Source organism: Colletotrichum paranaense (assembly GCF_030867605.1).
Source record: "Colletotrichum paranaense strain IMI 384185 chromosome Unknown Scaffold_12.1, whole genome shotgun sequence".
NCBI classification, from domain to species: domain Eukaryota; kingdom Fungi; phylum Ascomycota; class Sordariomycetes; order Glomerellales; family Glomerellaceae; genus Colletotrichum; species Colletotrichum paranaense.
Window position 1 is genome coordinate 1,292,449 of NW_026848970.1, and position 17,806 is coordinate 1,310,254.

Below are 17,806 nucleotides of genomic sequence, written 5' to 3' on the forward strand. Positions count from 1 at the left end.
CCTACCCTCCTCTCAACCTCACGATATCCGGTAGTGCTTGACTGCTACGTGAGCTCGTGTGCTTGGAAAGACACGAAAAAGTGTATACTACCTAAGCTTTCGAAGAAGGTGCCACTAGCTTTTGCCCTACAGACGTGCAATGCACTGTTGATCCGGCGCGAATGCAATCAAAATGCGGCCTCAAGAACTGGCCAACAACCATGAATGTACTTCACACAGTCTTACAATAATGGCAAACACCCCATTTTCGGCCCGCCCTTTCTTTCATTCACTCTGGGGGGCCGATGATGCCTCATGACGACCGAGTTGCAGCACTAAAAAAAAAGCCGTTTGCTTGCTGCGACGCGCAGCTTCTTTGACACCCGCATGCTGCTTGACAACGGATTTATCCAGCGTAGCCGGCTTGGCGTCGAATCAATTTGCAAACGATGAAGAGGGTGAGAGACTTCTCTGTACGGAGGGAGGAGACAAGATCCACACCTTCACCGGTCACCCAAGTTGAGCGGGTTGCGATATTGATCGCCCGGCGTGGCAGTTAGAACTTGGGCTAGGCTAGATTGCCATGTCTTTGAGTGCCATGTGCTTCACCTCTGCGGGCTACGCCGGACGGCGCCGTTGGGCCAACCGATGAAGCCTTTCATTGCCAATGTCGCTTGGCTGAAGGCCGTTAGAGTGGCCCGAACCGGCGTGTACTGCCAGAAGTTCACAACCCAACTTGAAAGAGGTTATCTTGGAAAGGCCGAGTATTTCGTACAGTCCCGAGAGACTAGACTGGAAATCGGGACGAAGCGTGTGTTAGTGTTGATGCCCCATCGTCATGAGTGGGCATACCGAATGTTTCAATGCTCAGGCTCACTCTCACTGTCAGTCTCATGCTCATACTCATAGTGAGCGAGCTCACATGCACACTTTCCTGTACAACATACAGACTCTCACCCCTCACCCCCCTAAACACTTCTTCTCACATATCCCACGCAGACACACGCGCGCGCCTCACATGTACCTCGAATCATTGATGTGCCATGCCGACGCCCAAGACATTTTCGAAAGCCCTGCACCAAACGCCCCGCGGCTCATAAGACAGCTTAACGAGAGCGCCAGAGACAACATACAGTGTCGCACAGAGCCCAACAGGTACGCCAATGAGGGGCCCGTCGTGCCTGATGGGCTCTCGCATTTGCGTCGCAGCGCATCATCAAATGTATCCTTACATGACGTGTAGCCAGATATATCATTATCGTATCTGTAATGCTTCTGCTCTGCTGTACAATTGCGCTGGACGGTGCCCGACCCATTTTCTCTCATCAGCTGAGCTACGATTCAATGCACGGCATCCCAACTGCCAGCAGCCGCATTTACTTGAATGAGAGGCAGCCCATTGTCTCATGGTCCTGTGTGCCCAACTTGGTCTCTGGCGTGAAATCGCCAATGCCCACTTACACCCCACGACGCAAAACCTCACCTCACACCGTCCATCAATGTCGTTGACGGGGGCCAGCGCGCGGGAGGCACTTCGAAACACCTCCAGATGACCATCTGGTATACCCCGTTGTGCATACTAACTGCCACTAGCCCCCACCCCCCTCCCTCTCCCTTCTTGATCCCACGTTCTCCCACGTCGGGCAGGTCGAGCTGTTCCAAGTTCCGAAGCACCAAAAGACAGCCACCACGCTACTGCTCGAGAAAGGCGTGGTGGCTTGCGGGACCCTAGATGCCCAAATACGTGCCACGAGCCAACCTGGATTCGGTATCTATAGACGGGGAGGGGAGGGCTTCTTTTCTGTGACGGAATGGACAAATCTGAAGGGTCCTACGAAACGTTCTCTCACCCCACGCCAACAACCCCGTCTGATGCCGTGGGAGTCGCTCCTTCGTCCGGGACCCTGGCACTCCCACTCGTTCTACACCTGATCCCTCACCGAGGACGTCTAGTCTGTAATATCGGTCAGTCCAGAGTGGGCGGCATCGGGCCGCAAAGGGATGGCTGACGGCCGTCAGTGTCAAGTATCGTTTGCGTGGTGTGTGTGCCATTGATTTCATCACAACCCGCTCAGAAGAAAACTGCCCGCCGCTTGTTTCTTAGCAACCCAAATTCGACCCGTTTGCTCACGGTTAAACGCAAGGCCTGGACAGCGCAACAGAACCCAAAATTGCCCGACATCACCACCTCGCTATCCTGATTCCCCTATCACTTGTCTCATTTCCCACCGGTCCCATTGTCCATAAGCTCGGTCTGCCTTTCTCACGCTTTGCTCGGCACATCTCGTAACACGATGACCAACGAGAGGACGGCGGGCCACTGCAGTGCAGCTTCACCGGTCAATCCTCCTCGCGCGTACATGCCTCCCCTCCCCTTGCACACACATGCAGACGGACAGACACACACACTCTCTCTCTCAGTCGCTCACTCACACACACCCTCGCTCCTCTCTCTGGTCCCTCCCACACGTTACAGCACTAAGCACATCAAGCAACAACCCTGTGACGTGTGTGTACTTCGTAGTGGTCGAGCTAACCAGAAAAGCCCCTCTCCACTCTTCCCTGTCAAGCCCTGTCGTGTCTCGCCTTGCAATGAATGGTAAATGGCCCATGAAGGTACCTATTAGTCCAGTCCCACTCTTGAATCATCCCCTCCTAATTAGCACGCTTTATTTCACGAACCATGTAACCCTCGTTGCGTGTACCAAAGCGGTAAAATTTGCCCAGTCAGTGTTGCTCGGTATATGGAGACCCTGTTTTGCTCTAGTTCCTCTCTGGCCCGGGCGTGTCTGGCCGTGTCATCTCATGTTCGAGGATGGATTTCGGAGAGGGACGGCTATGGAGAGTTACTGGGTGGGCTAGATGAAATGGCGTCGGGTGTGGATGTACGTGTGTATACTTGCGAAGGTATGTATGTGTGCAGGGCGGTTGAACGCTGCAGAATGTCGGCTACTGCATGCACTTTGAACCTTTTCCTGCGCTTTCTTCCGTAGTGTGTAATCCCTCGAAAAGTATCACGGAAACCCACATTCTGCGAGGTACGAAGTCGCGCCTTGGGAAGCATTCGGGGCACATGAACACGAGAGACGTGAGCTTTCGCTAAAAGAGGTAAGGGTTTGATGAGGAGTGAACACGCAAGTAGTGTAAAGTAGGTATCTAAGTTTTCTCAAATCTCTTTTTTTCTGGTATCAGCGCTACTGCGCCGTTTGTTCTGTATTGCCAAAGTGCATCCATCTGTTTGGTGAAAAATGTGTGACGAGGTATTGGTGGGTATGTAAGTACAGGAAAATCGTTTGCGCTCTCTTCCCTCTACACCATCCGAAATGGTGATGGGTGGAGGGAACTGTAAGAGGCCATAAGCAAAAGTAACTAGAAAAGATGTGTATGCAAACTCCCGTTACCCAGTCCGCCGTGTGGTAGCAGGACAAACGATGAAAAACATGCTGGTGCCTTATCCCAAACTCCAATTCACTTTCCCTTGCTTTCCAATCAGAAAGACGCCGAAATCAAGAACATAATGAAATCATCGCCGGATGAAAATGCTGCCAAGTGTCTGCGGTTGAAAACCGTTGAGTGCTTTTATCGCAACACGTGTGAGTGAGAGTGAGAGTGAAGTAGGTGTGTGGAGGTAATAAAAGTCGGGAGCCGAGACAAACGCGGGCCACGTCGGCTAATGCACGACCTGACCGACCATGAGCAGACAGAGGAAAGACTGAGCGAGAGATGCCGTGATGGAGGGTAGACGGTCTCGTCTCGTCTTGCTTGACCGGGGAGAGCCGCCGCTAGCCCGGTGCCGTGGTCGGCGTAGGCGCCCGAATAAAGTTGAATAGTCCGCGACGCCGTCTCTTCTTCTGCTTCCCACCCTTGCGGACCCTCCCGTCCAAATAACCCATAATTCCGCACTTTCTCCGCGTGCTGCTGATCCTCGTGTCCACACAAAGTTGCTGTTGCTGGCTGTGTGTGGCGGTTTGTTTCTCTGTGTTGTTTTCCCGCCTGTTCGTGCCTTTCCTCCTGCTGCTCAGAAAAATGAAGGAAATTGTTGAAATGCTCGTTTCCGTGTCAGCGCCGTGACTTCCTGTCCGCAATGCTCGAATTCGCAAACGCCGTGAGTGAGATGCAGGTTTGCACCTTGCTGTGTTTTCTTTTTTCCGAAAAAATCTCCCTCTTCCCTCCCCTCTTTCAATAATGATAGAATATTCCTCCTCTTACAGCGTGAGCCATGCAAATGTGTTGCTTGGCTCCTCATGTGGGATCAGCATGGTCGAGACCCCTCATCCGTCCCCCTCTTACTGCGTGTGTGCAGCCATCATCCCTCCATCGGTCCCGTCGAAGCCATGCAGACGGGAATTCAAATTGGAGACGGCGTCGGTTTCTTGGTAAAAGGGCCCGTCCATATGGACAAAATGTCGCGGAAGGCTGCCTTAGCGCGATGCAGCATCGTCGATGCGCCCAAGCCAAGGTTGGTGATGGCCCCGGAGCCAAATACACCGGTACCGTGTAATTGTCGTCTCTCGAACCTGGCCACCGCTCCCTTTGACTAGGGCCATGCTTGGCGAATTGTTTGTGTGGCTGTGTGACGCGGCGCTTGCTCGAGGTTGCCAAGTATCAAACAATCGTTGAAGATGAAAAAAAATAAAAAAAAATTGGTATAGGCGAAAGCTTTGACGAAATTGTCTTGCACAATCCTTCTCTCATCCCATCTCTTTGGTGTTGTACTTTGTCCCAAAAGGCTGGAGGGACAGAGCCAAAGCGGTCGAGGGAGAATGTGAGATGTGATAGAGAGGACGTGCTGCAGACTGGATCTGCACCCCGGGCGTGGGCCTTTCTGGATCGGAATGTTGTCTAGAAAATGGTGGATGAAGGGAATGATGAAAAAGGGTCTCGTCGATTTGGTTCGACGATGACCTTATAATCCGACTGGCGTGTTATTGCGTCTGATCATGCTCTCCCACACGATCGGTGCTGAAGGCTTGCATTCGCCTACGATGAGACACATGTTAGCTCCAAAGTCTAGAACGGAAGTGCAGGGTAGTAAAGGCAAAAGAGAAAAGAAAGCTGAGAGAATAACCGCATCAACCGCCATATGGGAGAAGGGTTGCTGCTGCTGCTGTGTCTGTGATCGATGCTTTGGCTCGCTCTATGCTCTCTGGCTCTGAGAGGAGAGGGTGAACAGGGACACTGGGCGGGCCAAATTTCCTTGCCATATACCCCCATGCCAGTCCCAATTCCAGGTGCTTGGAGTTAGAGTGGAGTTGGAGACACAATCCCATTTCCGTGGCAGCAGACAGACACAGCAGAAGCACGCACCCCTGCCCGGCGTGGATGAATGGGCGATGATCGACTCTCCAAAAGCAAAGGAAGGATAGAGGACGGCGTTGCCGTGGAGAGAGGACATACCACAAACTTCATCGCCCCTATTTTTGATGCACGTCAGTATATTGTCCAAGAGAAGAGTCAGAGAGGAAGGGCGAGGAAGAATGACTCGGTTTCATCCGTCAAGATCTGCAAGAGGGCGCCATGGTGAAGGGAAAAAGAAACGACAGCGGACGTACCTATACTCGAAATGTGTCACGCACGGGGGGCAGCGTCGTTGTGTGCGAGTGTAGACTGGGCACCACCGCGAGACGATCCAGCGGACGTGGCCGCAGTGAAATTCTCTCTGTGAGGCACCAAAATGTCAATCCAAAGTCCTGGCGTGAATAGCAAATATCCATCATCGTCGGGAAGATGCGTTGTTTGTTGGTCGAAACGTACTTGAGTGTAGTTGCACATTGCTGCTGCTTTCTGAGTGTTGTGTTTTTCGTGGGACGTGGTGACCGGAGGTAGATCCGAAGGGACAAGGAAAAAACCCAGGCGGCGGGTATTAGTCGAAATGGGTTGAGTACGGTGTAAACCAGTAGCGGCGGGGATCCGAGTCGTACAGTCAGGGGTGTGTGGTGGCCAGCAGATACGGGCTTTGGCGAGAAAGGTTCAAGACTTGGTAGACGAAAATAACAAGGAGGGAGAAGTTCTGGTGGGAAAAGATCGATATAGAGCTGGAAATACGGTGAAGCCGTCGTCAAAGTCGAGAAAAGGGTGGGCGCGTTTGTATTTAAAGGTCGGGGCGAAGTATTGTCAAGAGTGTGGATTCGGATGGGGAACAAGGCGAGGAGTGTGAAGAGCGTGTGAGAGAGGTGCTTGGAGGTTCTGTATATAGATGGCCTGGTGCTTGGAGACTATGGGCATCCACGCAAAGAATGTAGCTGGGATTGTCATGCAAGGTCAGGGCCAACAAGTACCGCTACGTCGGAGGTATATGTAAGGTAAACGGGACGAAGGGGGGTGAGTGGGAGGGCCAGACCAAAGAGACAGACAGGCAGACAGACAGATTGAGGGAGAAGGAAGAGGGCGAGACAAGTGAGAGTATCCGGAGGAAGAGACACAAACACGCTCCCACTGATGTACCTGAGTCCTAGTTAGCCAGCCAGAGCCGGCGGGGGGCAGACCAGACTGACGGGCAGCAAGCATCATGGTCCCAGAAATATGATTGCCCCCTTGGCCCTTGCTCTTTGGCTCCAGAAAGGTTAGAAACTCAGGCCGTGGGCCACTGGAACTTGGTGCCATAGAGGTGGCTTGTGAGTGAGTGGGAGAAGAGAATGGACGGACGGATCGGGCAGAAAGATACAATTGATGCGGCAAGCCGAACAGGAAGGGTGCGCGCAGTGTTCAGGCTCTTGCTCGTCGCCATTTGGAGCACAATCCCTCAGGCTCAGGCCCGGTCCGAGGGGGTGTACGTAGGTTTTTGGGCCGTCCTGGGGGGAGTGTGGTGCCTGAGTCTCCCCTCCTCCTCGTAGGAATAGTATATCTGTATGGATACATACATGGACGCACAGTTCGAGTCGCACACGCTGCCGCTGCACAGCACTGGATATGTTGTCTATCTGTTCGTCAGTCATATGTATGGGGTAGGTAAACTGACCCAAAGCCCAAGCAAGGAACCTACACAGCGAGATACATGGGCGACTTCCCACCATTCCAGGTACGCATACCAGACCGGCGCCGCGCAGTCCCTACGTAACGATCCCTGGTTCCTCGACTCTTGTGGCTCCGTTTTCTCATCGGTTGCTCGGCCTGGTCTCGTTTGGTTTGGTGGCCAAAGGTCTTCCCTCCGCGCCAGTGTGCGTACGTGCTGCTTTGCAATCTTTGCCCTCATGCCGCCAGCCAGTGATGCTCTCAGCGTCATGGTTTGTGGAAAAAGTAAAAGGAGACGGAAAACCCACTGGATGGACCCGTGCTATTCTACTGGTGGCTGGCCGGGCACCACGGGTAGCCAAACAAACCATAACGACGCTTGAGTTGGCTTTCCACGCCAGACGTACATGGCTTGCCATAGGGCAGTTTTGCCCCAAATTGGCTCTCGAGACTAATTGGCGCCAGGGGTGATCCTTCTTCACGGACGGCAACACGACCAGAGATAGCGAAACAGGCACCGGCTCGTCCCCAAAAACTACGTTGCCCTCCTCGAGCTTCTATTCGACGAAGGCGCAAGATTTGAGGAGGAGGGCCACGCAAAACGGGGAATGTACTGGGGGTGATGGAGGACCAGCGAGCCAGAAGACAGCTGTTGAGCTGCTTGAAGTGTGCACTTTGGACGGTTGGTGATCCTTGGCCACCATCAAAGTAGCTGACGCTAAACACCAAGCCATACCAGAAGCAGGAGGGTAGAGAAAGAGAGTTTTCTCACAGTGAGTAAACTAACCATCTTGGGAGATTTGGTCGGGATGTTGCACGCTAGTGCGTCTTCACAGCTCTTCTCTCTCGACAAGGTGCCTTGCCTGGCGATGGGCTGGCTGTTGCCTCTCTACGGAGTGCGGATACGCTCTTTCTCTGTCGTCTCCTTGACCAGGTCTCTCTTCACCAATTACGAATCAGAAATGGGTCCCCCCCAGACACATGACTTTCGAGCTCCCGACAGGGATTATGGAAGCAAGAGAACGTGCGCTTCTCACTGCGTGCCATCAGTGACCAAGGCCCGGAAGCCGTGGGACATCCACCGGGGACCCTCCCCCTTGTGCAAGGGGTCTGGGTGTGAGTCGTCACTGGACGTGGTAGAGCTGAGAAACGAGACGATCAAGGGGTGCGGAGGAGGGCAAGAACGCGTTCACTCAGAGACGAAAGCCAGATTGAAATGTAACTGAGGGGGGCAACAATGCAGCTTCCCTGATCTTATTCTCGTCACCTGGGCTGGGAACTTTAGGACCTTCGATGCTACAGAGCCGGACAGGGGCAAAGACGAGACCCAAAGGTTAAGGGTACGGTCCTCTTATGCATGGCCCTAGAGTCCGGTACATTGTACATTTGACAAGACAACTCCCCGCACTCGCGTCGAGGACGTGAAAGAAGGAGGCAGTTCTGACAGAGAAAGAGAAAGCGATGCAGCACAGCAAGGGTAGATGCAGAACGCAATGCTGGCGCAGCCGCGCGGTGCCGACGCAGGGCTTGGCTTCACGCACGAACGGTACTGACAAGAACCGTTCGACAGTCGACGTCGAGCAACGGGCAGTTCAGACATATCCCCTGGCGGAATCCGTACGGATAGGTGCCGGAGGTGGTGTAATGCGCTACTCGAGTCAAGGCAGCGTTTCCCACGTCTAATGAGACTCTGGAGTCTATCCGTAGAGCCCAGTCCTCTCTGGAACGGGCATCATGGCTGCAGTGTGACAGCTGAACGCTTTCCGAGAACGACTTAGTGACTCTGGGGCAGGCATTCAAGCTAGTTGCCTCACTTTCACCACGATGAGATGAGAGAGAGAGAGAAGTTCAATTAAGGATTTCAGTTGCAAAACAGACGTTGTTCTTGGCTTGGCTGAGGTCAAGAAATATTCCGCAAAATGCAACAAGAAGCGCGGGAACTCGAAAGTATCTGCCCAGACCACCCAGTCTCTGGATCTCGCACCGTCGCATGCAATGGGCATATACCGGGGTTCAAACTTATGCATGTCTTTGTGCGTCCGCAGTTCTGGCAGGGCCTGGGGGGCATAAGTACATCCCCATCCATATTATGCCTCGGCAGTCCACACGTCCAAGGCTCGAGGGCGTGCGGCGTGCCAGCCTACCAGGCCATGTCAGGTCACTTTTTCTCATGTATTCATTTATTTCATTTCTTCAACCAGATCGATGGGCGAGAGTTTGGGACACAGCCCATCGGTCTGCACGTGGCCCAGCCCCTGTCTTGCGGAGATCATTCAGAAATCGTTTGTCAAGGCGAAACGACGGAGAGGCGCATCCCAATGCCATTTCGTACCATATTACTCGCCCTGACCAGCCAGCACTCAAAGCAGTCAGCAGTAACCGTACATCAAGTGCGTGAGCCTTGTCTTTTCCCGAGCTCCAGCTACCTCTCAAGGTGCCGACGCTAGTGAGAACCTGGATCTTCCGATGCAGAGGCCATCATTTCCGACGAGATTGATAAGGTCACCGCTTCTTTTATGTGACTGCACTGACGACATCTTCCTAGCAAATATGTGCTGTTTTCTTTGGTTTAATATCGTATCCATCTTTTCGTCTCCGTTTTCCCCATCCAGGGTCTTTTGAGAGCCAGCGGTCAGTAGTTACAACTCGCAACTTGCAGCTGTTCGCGTGGCGTCGTCCACCCACTTCATGCCCATATTAGAGAACTTCTAGCTGATGAAGTGGCTCTACGTGGCTCTCCACTGCGGACATGGACTCCCCGCTAGGCGTTCCCAGACGGGTTGACTATCGTCCCATTCTCGGGGACGTTTCAAATTCGCCTTGTCTTTGTGTGTGTGTGTGTGTGCTCGTCTTCGCTCCGCAGCCTCCGCAAGCTGGCGTTTTCCCGACGGGGCTATCCTTTCACCACGTGGAAAATGTCATTCGATTCAACGGGGGAGCCACTGGTCGACGGTTTCTCCCCTTCCACTACTCATCAACCGGCGCAGCCCTTTCCGTCAGCCCCGGCCGCTTGCCGCCCGGCCCCGTCACCGGTAGTATCGCGGATGGATGGTAGCGCCTCGTGTTTAGCAAGGAGCTCGCCCGTTCAAACCCGTTGAGAACGTGATGGGTGTTCCCTTTCGCCAGACCGATGAAGATAGTTTGACGTCTGACCCACCACCGGTCAACATGTTGAATGAAGGCAAAGGGGGAACGACCAGTCGTTCTCTTTACATCCCACAGCAACCTAATTATCGCTTGGCCCTTCGAGTTCGTCTCGAGAAGTCTCGACTCTTGATAGATTTGCGGGAGAGTGATGCACTTGACTCATCATACTTGTCACCGGTTGATGCCGGCCTTGCTGAAGGCATCCATCCGTACGGGATAACAATTTGGGAGGGAAGCAATATTAATTAGGTGACTATTTTGCCCATGTTCCATCCATCCTGGACCGGATCGACCGTGCGCTGCCTGCCAAATGCTGCAATGGAAATCTCCAACGATCCAAACCACCACCCCCTTCCCCTTCCTTCACCCTTACCCTCACTCATCCCCCTCGCAAAGCTTGAGCCCGCAGCAAGTTAACCTCATTATGCTTTTTGACTTTTTCGGCGATCTCGCCGATGCCGCAAAGAAGACGACAGCACGACGTCAGTTTGCCTGCCCCGAGAGCAAAAGAGCCATGTTAGCCAAGTGTCGGCAAGAGCTCAATGCTGCGGTCCGGGTCGGGGCCCATGGTTTTCCGCCTGCGTTGCTTCCTCGGGAACGACGATACTTTGGTGTTCCGGTCTTGGCTGGAGATGTACTCCAAGATCAATGACAGAGAGCCGCGGCTCGACATACCTGCTGCGCTGCGTTTCTCCGACGCTGTCTTCTCCGAGCGGATCCGAAGTTTCTCTAAGCGCCAAATCCATACCAAGAGTTTTCTATCAGGATCGACAATGGGCAGTGCTTCACGTGAGACGTAGGTCTCAGTGTGGCCCGGGTGCGTTTTTCGCTTTGACCTGAGCATGAACTCTGTGCCTCACTGACATGACGATGCCCGCGAACTCATCTCTGCTGCACGTCAACGCTTTGATGTTATGACATATTCGTACCCCCAACGTCGCTTCTTTGTCTTGTAATCGGTAGGCGCCAGTCTTGACAGAGGAGGTGAGGCGGGAAAAGTCAGCTGTTCTCTCGGCATGTCGGACGAATTGCTTCTAGTCTTCGCCCGATGATGAGATCGAATGTTAGTGACTTCAAGCTACGACCGATATGTATGACCGGTGTGCCGTAAACGCCCAGAACCCGATGTCTTGTGTGATAACTCCAGTAAGCTCATATGCGAGGAAACCGTTCTTTTCCATATGTCCGAGCCAACCGGTGAAATTCAAGAAGCCTTCCAGAGTACAAGACCACTAAGCATTCAACGGCTGAGTGAAGATAGCAGGCCCTTGGGCCTATCCCCGGCCCCTGGGCAGTTTAAACTTTCGAGGGGACCAGTGGTGCGGGCGTCTTGCAAATCCGCTTGACCGCAAAGAGGACTCGATGAAGGCCCTACTCCACACCGGTGAAGCTGCGTCCAGGGGTTTGTGGCCCGCTAAAGATTGTCACGAGCGTGGCCTTGTCGGGGACGCAGGTTGTGAGATTGACCGCTGGACGAGTCAGGCGAGGGAAGGCCCTTGTCCTGACCTTCTGAAGAACTTGACATCCCAGGCAGAGGTTTCTAGCTCGCTTCTAGCGCGTGGGAGGAGCGGGTTGAAGAACCAAAGACACGAAAGACCTGGTTACCCTACGTTACTGATGTGTAAGGGTAGCAAAATCCTGTCCCTAATCATAATCAAACCCATCCTGTGATGCAGATATCCTGCCGGCATCACACTACTGCACAATAGACAGGGCGGGATAGTCCAAAATAGCCGACGCTGCTATCAAAGTATCGAACCAAACTTTTTGATGATTTTGAAACATGCTCCCACTGGCACGCAGGGAGGCATTTTCGACCTCATACCGCGCTCTGCGATGGCCTCATCGGTGGCCTCCTCCTTTCCTTTTCGATAGCTCGGTGCTGATCCAGCGGTCAACTCCGGGGTGGGACTCGAAGCAGCCGATCATTCGTTCTGCTCACTTTGGGCGGCCGGAGGGCGTAACCGTACAGATACACCATCATGCTACTCCGTACTATTTTCAAATGGGTTGCGTGTGTGACAGTGTGTCCATTCTCTCTGCCATAGTGCCCTGCCTGAGCGTGGATTTCGCTTGATGAGTAGCGCCGTGGATCACGACCGGCGGTTCCGTCCCTCTGGTGCAGAGTTTTCTCTCTCCTCCTCTCTCAGCTGGCAGCCGGCGATGGCGTCCGTCATCTGGGTCAAGACTCGGAAGTGAGCAGGGAATCAGCGCCATTCGTCATTTCGTCCCTACAGAATACCCATTCAATCCCCCCTCGTAGAAACTCCACGTCAGGGTCAAATCTCGCCTGCCGCCCCGGCAGCTATATCCAGGGCAGCAAAAAGTCCCAGCAGCCTGGCTCGGCTGGCATATGTGGCTGACGCCAGTACCGTTCTATCCCAGTGCTCCGAGCCGCTAGGCCAATCAACGCGTGATCCGCTGGGCTGTCTCGGGGGTTCCCAATGGCATGGTTCCGGAATCTGATTCGTAAAAGAATTGCAGGCTCTATTTCCGATATGGGTTCTTTTTGGCCCTGGGGGTGGAATGGGAGCGGGCTCTCATCAAACACCATAGCCGGGCTCCATTCCTGTCAGGTCGCTGTACTCCGTAACGTGGAATGATCGGGGTGCGACGTTGGCTTCATCTTGTTCTTTTGCTGAGGGGGCAAAGAGGTCGAGCGAGAATGGGGCGGTGACCGCAATGGAGATTTGACGTGGCCGATCGCGACGTGGATGTGCGTCAACACATCAGTCACTCCTTGACCCGCTGGCCTCGAGATGTGCAGTGCTGTTCGATGGAACATATGCCACGGATGGCTGAGGTATGCGGGAGATGCAATCCAAACTCCACGCGCGCTAGAAACAAGTTTTCTTTCCCCTGGTCAGCCTCCTCGCGTCGCTACGCCAGCTAGGCTAGATCGTTAGAATCTATGTTCTTTTCAAGGAGCTGGCCCGGGAGTTTCGACCGTTCCTCGTTCGGGCCTATCCCGACGTCCTCCGTTTAGAAGACCGTGTGTTCGGAAGCAGATAAGCAGCGAGTTTGCGACTGTACAGAGTACGGATGCTCGTACATCGTCCCACCGCGCTGTGTGATAGAAAAGACGGCTTTGTGACTCGACCGAATTGCCGTCAACCGAGTCATTGCACAGCAAGCCCAGCCGGGAAAAAAGAAACCGTGTATGCGGGTTGATTACTTTCCCATCTCTCGCTTTCGCGCCGGCACGCTGGTTCGCCTGAACGGTTCGTCCCACCGCCCGTTGCCGTCCGCATCTGTCTGGTCTGCCACTGTGGGGAGAGCTATCTAGAAAGAGAAGAGTGTGTGTGACTCTATGATCATTAATGACACCGCCCGGCGGGAATATTGCCCCAGATGCGCCATTCTGCCGGCAGGATACATCATTCACACACCCTTGAACAGGCCGCTGAAACGCTGTCCTCGTACCGAATCTGCGAGAGAGGCGGACCTCTCCGATGTGTGCCTTGCCGCTGTCTCCGTTGATTGGTGATTTTGGTTATGCACGAATATACGTCGGGATCATATGGACCGACGCATCAAAGCTGATTGGTTTTGACCGGGTGCATTGCACCGAGATCGTCGTTTCGATCCTGTCGGTACCCAGGCGATGCAGACTGCAGCTTGCTGAAGAATGACAAGGGCTTAAGGGGTGGGTAAGGTAGGAGTACGAATCCTACCGTCCTCTGGCCTAGACTTTGAGGCCTCGACCGGTGATGCAGCAACGAGACCTCGCTAGACTTCTAACATGCCATAATATACCACTATCGGGCTCCGAGTATTGTCGAGGGTGTGCTTAAGGTCGCCCCAAAGACTAAGGGAAACATATTCCTGTTCTAGATCGTTGAGGGATGCAGCCGCCCCGGCACGGCACAACTTCTCGGGTATCTCTACGTCTCCTCGACCAAGTTCTTGTGATTGAAGCATTCGCGCACCACCCCGTTTGTAATCCACGGCAGTCGAACGGCACTCATTGTCTTCTCGCCAGGTTTCTCCACCGCATCCCTCGGCTGAAGGATCGACCCACGCTGCCTTACGTTCGGGTCGCAGCTCCATTCAAGGCAGATACAGCAATGATAGGCGGTATCTACACCACACTAGAGCATGTCTACAACATGCGGGCAACACGCCTCCGCTTGCTAAGACTTTGGTGTAGCTCAAAGTCCCTGAAGATCTCTCAGCTCCACAGCCAGATGGATGGGGGCCCGAAGCTTGAGAATGGAGTAGTGGTGCCCAACGTCTTTGGGCTGAGGAGACGTGAATCAGAAAGCTGGGGACGGCGAGATTGAAAGACCCATCTTTGAGGCGAATTCCCTATGTCTGATTGTAAGAGCAAGACGGGGTTTCTGGAATCATGGGCATAAGATGGAATTCTCCTATTCTGTGGAGGCTATGCTGTTTGACATGTTCCATCTTTGTCTGAAGATCGGGTCCAGGGTTGGGTAGCTCTCACAGCCTAAGCTCTTAAATGTGCATGCGATATAAGTTGGACTTTGTAATAATCTTTGTGCATACGCCGTATCTTGCATTCGACCTCATTCCAGATGAAGCGAAAAGGTTGAGTTCGGTCCCTCATCGACCTGACAGGTGACTGTTGGAGAGGTTGGGCTGCGATGTCTCCGGGCCGATGCCTAGGCCGCCGTTTTCCGATTCGTCGCGACTCGTGTAAAGTCTTGTCCGATTAAGAGATGATTACTCCGTACAGACAGATCGATACATCTGAGAAGTTAGCTGGCTTTACTCGGTCTCGTGTGTATTGTGTCACCTGGATCGTGAGTTTGGGTTTTGCAAAAAGGGGCTCCCGGTGCGCTCGCCGAACCGGCGAGGACGCCGACATGAACCAAACGAGATGACAATCACAAGACCTGTCCCAACTGAACAAGGAACCTAAAGTCCGGGATACCTAATTTGTTAATACGATGGTGTGCGATAGAATCAACCATTGCAACCCTCCCGCCGGAAGCAAATATCGGCAGTATTCTAAGCCTCATTTATCGGCCTCAACTCCGGCGGCCCCGTTCATCCTGGCTTCGATGTTCTCATCCCGGACGATTCAGTGCATGCCGATAAAGAGTTTGGTGTCACGACACACCATATTCAGTAACCGTTGTCTCTAGACTCAGGAGGAGGTCTATTTGAACACTGACCGTTGGAAACCAGCTCCCAAGACTCGTCAGAATGCATGCAGCCCTCGGCCGCGGATTTCAAGGTCATGAGATTCAGGGCGAGGCCTGTCGTGTCCTCAACCAGATAGAGAGCACTTCCCTCTTCGCATCCAGTCCCATGTCGAGCTTTCCTAAGCGTCTCGTTTAGCAACTGTTCGCTTAAATAAGCCCATTGTGAAGCCCCGCAAAGAAAGACGTGCAGAAACTCAATACCAGAGACAGCGCTAGAGATGAAGACGTTGGACAGTCAGACGCGGGTCTTGACGAAATGGATTCTTTTTGGTTTAGACCTCAAGACTGCACAACATCGACCGAGCCCTTCTGTCTAGCTCCCGTTGGCAGATCTTCTGAGCCGGTTGAATCTTATTTCCGCAGCCGCCAGACAAAGGAGGCCGGACACGGGAGGGCATCAGTCGACCGTGATTTTGTCTTTCCCCTCATCCAAACTGAGTCATCTTGACTAGAGCGACGAAACTTCTCGACGCCGAAGTCCATCCCGAGTATGACCACACATTCGGTTTCAATGCTCATGTAAAGCTGGGCGATCCGTTACGGATGCTATCAAGCCATTTCATCCAATCTGGATATTCGTTCATTGGACGAAGTCTTCTTGGGCGTCCCTCGTTGGCTAGGGACTCTTACAGCGATAGTGCATACAAACGCCTTGCACGAGAACTTGCTCTTGACATGATGAGGACAATGTGCCCAATAACCTCGAGACTGGGAGCCACATGCTGCCGGATGATGACCTTGAATAGCAGGGGAAACTGATTCTGTTCGATGAGTAGGTGCAAGCCGAAGCCAAGGTCCGCGGCTAGGCCCAGGGCAAACAGTGCGTATCATAGTGATGGACCTTTGAACGAGACACTGGTGGAAATAAGTCATGGCTTGAGGAGATTAAGCGTGATACTAATCTTTCTTTCTCCCAGATCAGCAATGTGCTAGACAATAAGCATCACCGTAGTCTGCTAGCTTATGTCGAAAAGACTCACATCGGCCTACCTAGCTGGCAAGTGCTTCGCAGTTCTTCCTATAGGGCTTTTTCATGCCCGCAATTGGCAAAACCTGTTCTTCATCTTGTTTACACGGACGCCTCGAGGTTCTAGGCGGGCTGTTATGCCCTCGTAACTAAACTCGGCAATACGTTATTGTTCCGGCTAAAGGACTTTACTTTACTGATAAAACCCCTCCCGGATTTAGATTACTTACATGGAGAGTTCAATCAGATTATCTTGGCCCGTGGATATGAGGCTCTCAAGACTCGATAATTGCCACCATGCTACAGCCCTATCGTTCCTCGTCATTTACCCAGCATCACACATTCTCTGCTGAAACCCGCCCAACACATCTGGCCCATGCCAAACCATCAGTATCTGATTTATCTGTTCCATATCATAACCGATTTTCACTGACTTCGATCCACTGCAGGAGACCAAAGGGCGAATTGACGAGCGTAGAGACCTGGCCTAGGTACGTAGTGCTACCGATCCTTGACATGTAGACAGTAATCTAAGATGTGGTTCGACTATGGCCCGTGGACAGGATATGTAAGGCCCTTGTAGGGCGCGGTGAGTTGGTCTCTGGTTTTGGCTTTATCTACAGAGCTAGGAAGAAACCGTGAGAAACTGTCTCGATCATCACGTAGTTTGTTCTTCCCAAGATCGGGTACTGGTTTTTTGAGCCATAGCCAACGCAGCTTTGGCATGGCCTCATCTACCAGACACGGCCATAACTTGAGCAGCATGTTCCTCACTTAGAGTTCAGACAGCCTTGTAGACATATACATGGCTCCGTTGAGAGGGTTGTGGTAGTAAGGAGATGTTTCTTTGAATCCCTCCGATGCATACAGTCTAACTGCAGCTTGCATCTTGGCTAGGGTGTCGAGCAGAACCTCGTCGTAACCTTGCTCCTCCGCGCGCCGCAGTACCTCACAGACCAAAAGTCTGGCCACTTGCTTGCCTCTCGCCTCTGGGTAAACGAACAATCGTTTGATTTCGCAGTATCGAGCGTCAGGTCGGCGGTTCAGGAGATAACGTGACTCGAGATTCAGAGGTCGCATCGCAATGCACCCAAGGATGTTTCTGCTTGTCGAGTCTACGGCAAGAAGTAGTGCGCCGGATGGAGGTGAGTATTTTCCAGGTAGATCTTTGAGCTCTTCGGCATAATTTTGGAAAGAGATATCTTCGTCCAGCCATTCCGTGTACGCTTCAAAGCATTTCCTGGCGGCAGTCATATCAGCTGCGCCTGTCGCTTGTCGAACAATAACCGGCGTCGGTACATCTTGTATGGCAGGATTCCGCATTATGGCAGGATTCCGCATTATGGCTGGAGGATCTGGCATCTTTTGGTAGTGAAAGGCACACAGTGTTGACTGATGATAGGTGTTGACCTTAGCATCAAGGATTCAAAGGGTTTGGCGACCCTTTTGTCCTGTCATAGCAGGCTTATCTTAACGATTGCTATTGCGCAAAGACGACCAAACGGTAGTGGGCCGGGGCATATGCATTGCCGATGTGAACCGCTAGAATAATCTAGACAGCTCTGGCATTGGCTGACGGCCCATGTTACAT

At 52.9% G+C, this 17,806-nt stretch overlaps 5 protein-coding genes across 5 annotated transcripts; 3 read left to right on the forward strand and 2 right to left on the reverse strand.

Annotated features, from left to right (window-relative positions):
• Nucleotides 1-2,364: 2,364 nt before the first annotated feature.
• CPAR01_13355 (uncharacterized protein) lies at nucleotides 2,365-2,841 on the forward strand (the record flags this gene model as incomplete). The annotated part of the gene is made up of 1 exon (XM_060497609.1): nucleotides 2,365-2,841. The coding sequence occupies one exon, from the start codon at nucleotides 2,365-2,367 to the stop codon at nucleotides 2,839-2,841; it is 477 nt and encodes a 158-aa protein (XP_060344002.1).
• Nucleotides 2,842-5,116: 2,275 nt separating this feature from the next.
• On the reverse strand, nucleotides 5,117-5,751 carry CPAR01_13356 (uncharacterized protein; the record flags this gene model as incomplete). Its single annotated transcript, XM_060497610.1, has 3 exons — nucleotides 5,117-5,393; nucleotides 5,532-5,638; nucleotides 5,734-5,751. The coding sequence occupies 3 exons, from the start codon at nucleotides 5,749-5,751 to the stop codon at nucleotides 5,117-5,119; spliced, it is 402 nt and encodes a 133-aa protein (XP_060344003.1).
• Nucleotides 5,752-10,387: 4,636 nt separating this feature from the next.
• Nucleotides 10,388-10,729, forward strand: CPAR01_13357 (uncharacterized protein; the record flags this gene model as incomplete). The annotated part of the gene is made up of 1 exon (XM_060497611.1): nucleotides 10,388-10,729. One exon carries the CDS (start codon nucleotides 10,388-10,390, stop codon nucleotides 10,727-10,729), a length of 342 nt encoding a protein of 113 aa, XP_060344004.1.
• Nucleotides 10,730-15,791: 5,062 nt separating this feature from the next.
• Nucleotides 15,792-16,007, forward strand: CPAR01_13358 (uncharacterized protein; the record flags this gene model as incomplete). The annotated part of the gene is made up of 1 exon (XM_060497612.1): nucleotides 15,792-16,007. The coding sequence occupies one exon, from the start codon at nucleotides 15,792-15,794 to the stop codon at nucleotides 16,005-16,007; it is 216 nt and encodes a 71-aa protein (XP_060344005.1).
• A 982-nt stretch (nucleotides 16,008-16,989) lies between these two features.
• CPAR01_13359 (transcriptional regulator) lies at nucleotides 16,990-17,538 on the reverse strand (the record flags this gene model as incomplete). Its single annotated transcript, XM_060497613.1, has 1 exon — nucleotides 16,990-17,538. The coding sequence occupies one exon, from the start codon at nucleotides 17,536-17,538 to the stop codon at nucleotides 16,990-16,992; it is 549 nt and encodes a 182-aa protein (XP_060344006.1).
• Between the last annotated feature and the right edge of the window lie 268 nt (nucleotides 17,539-17,806).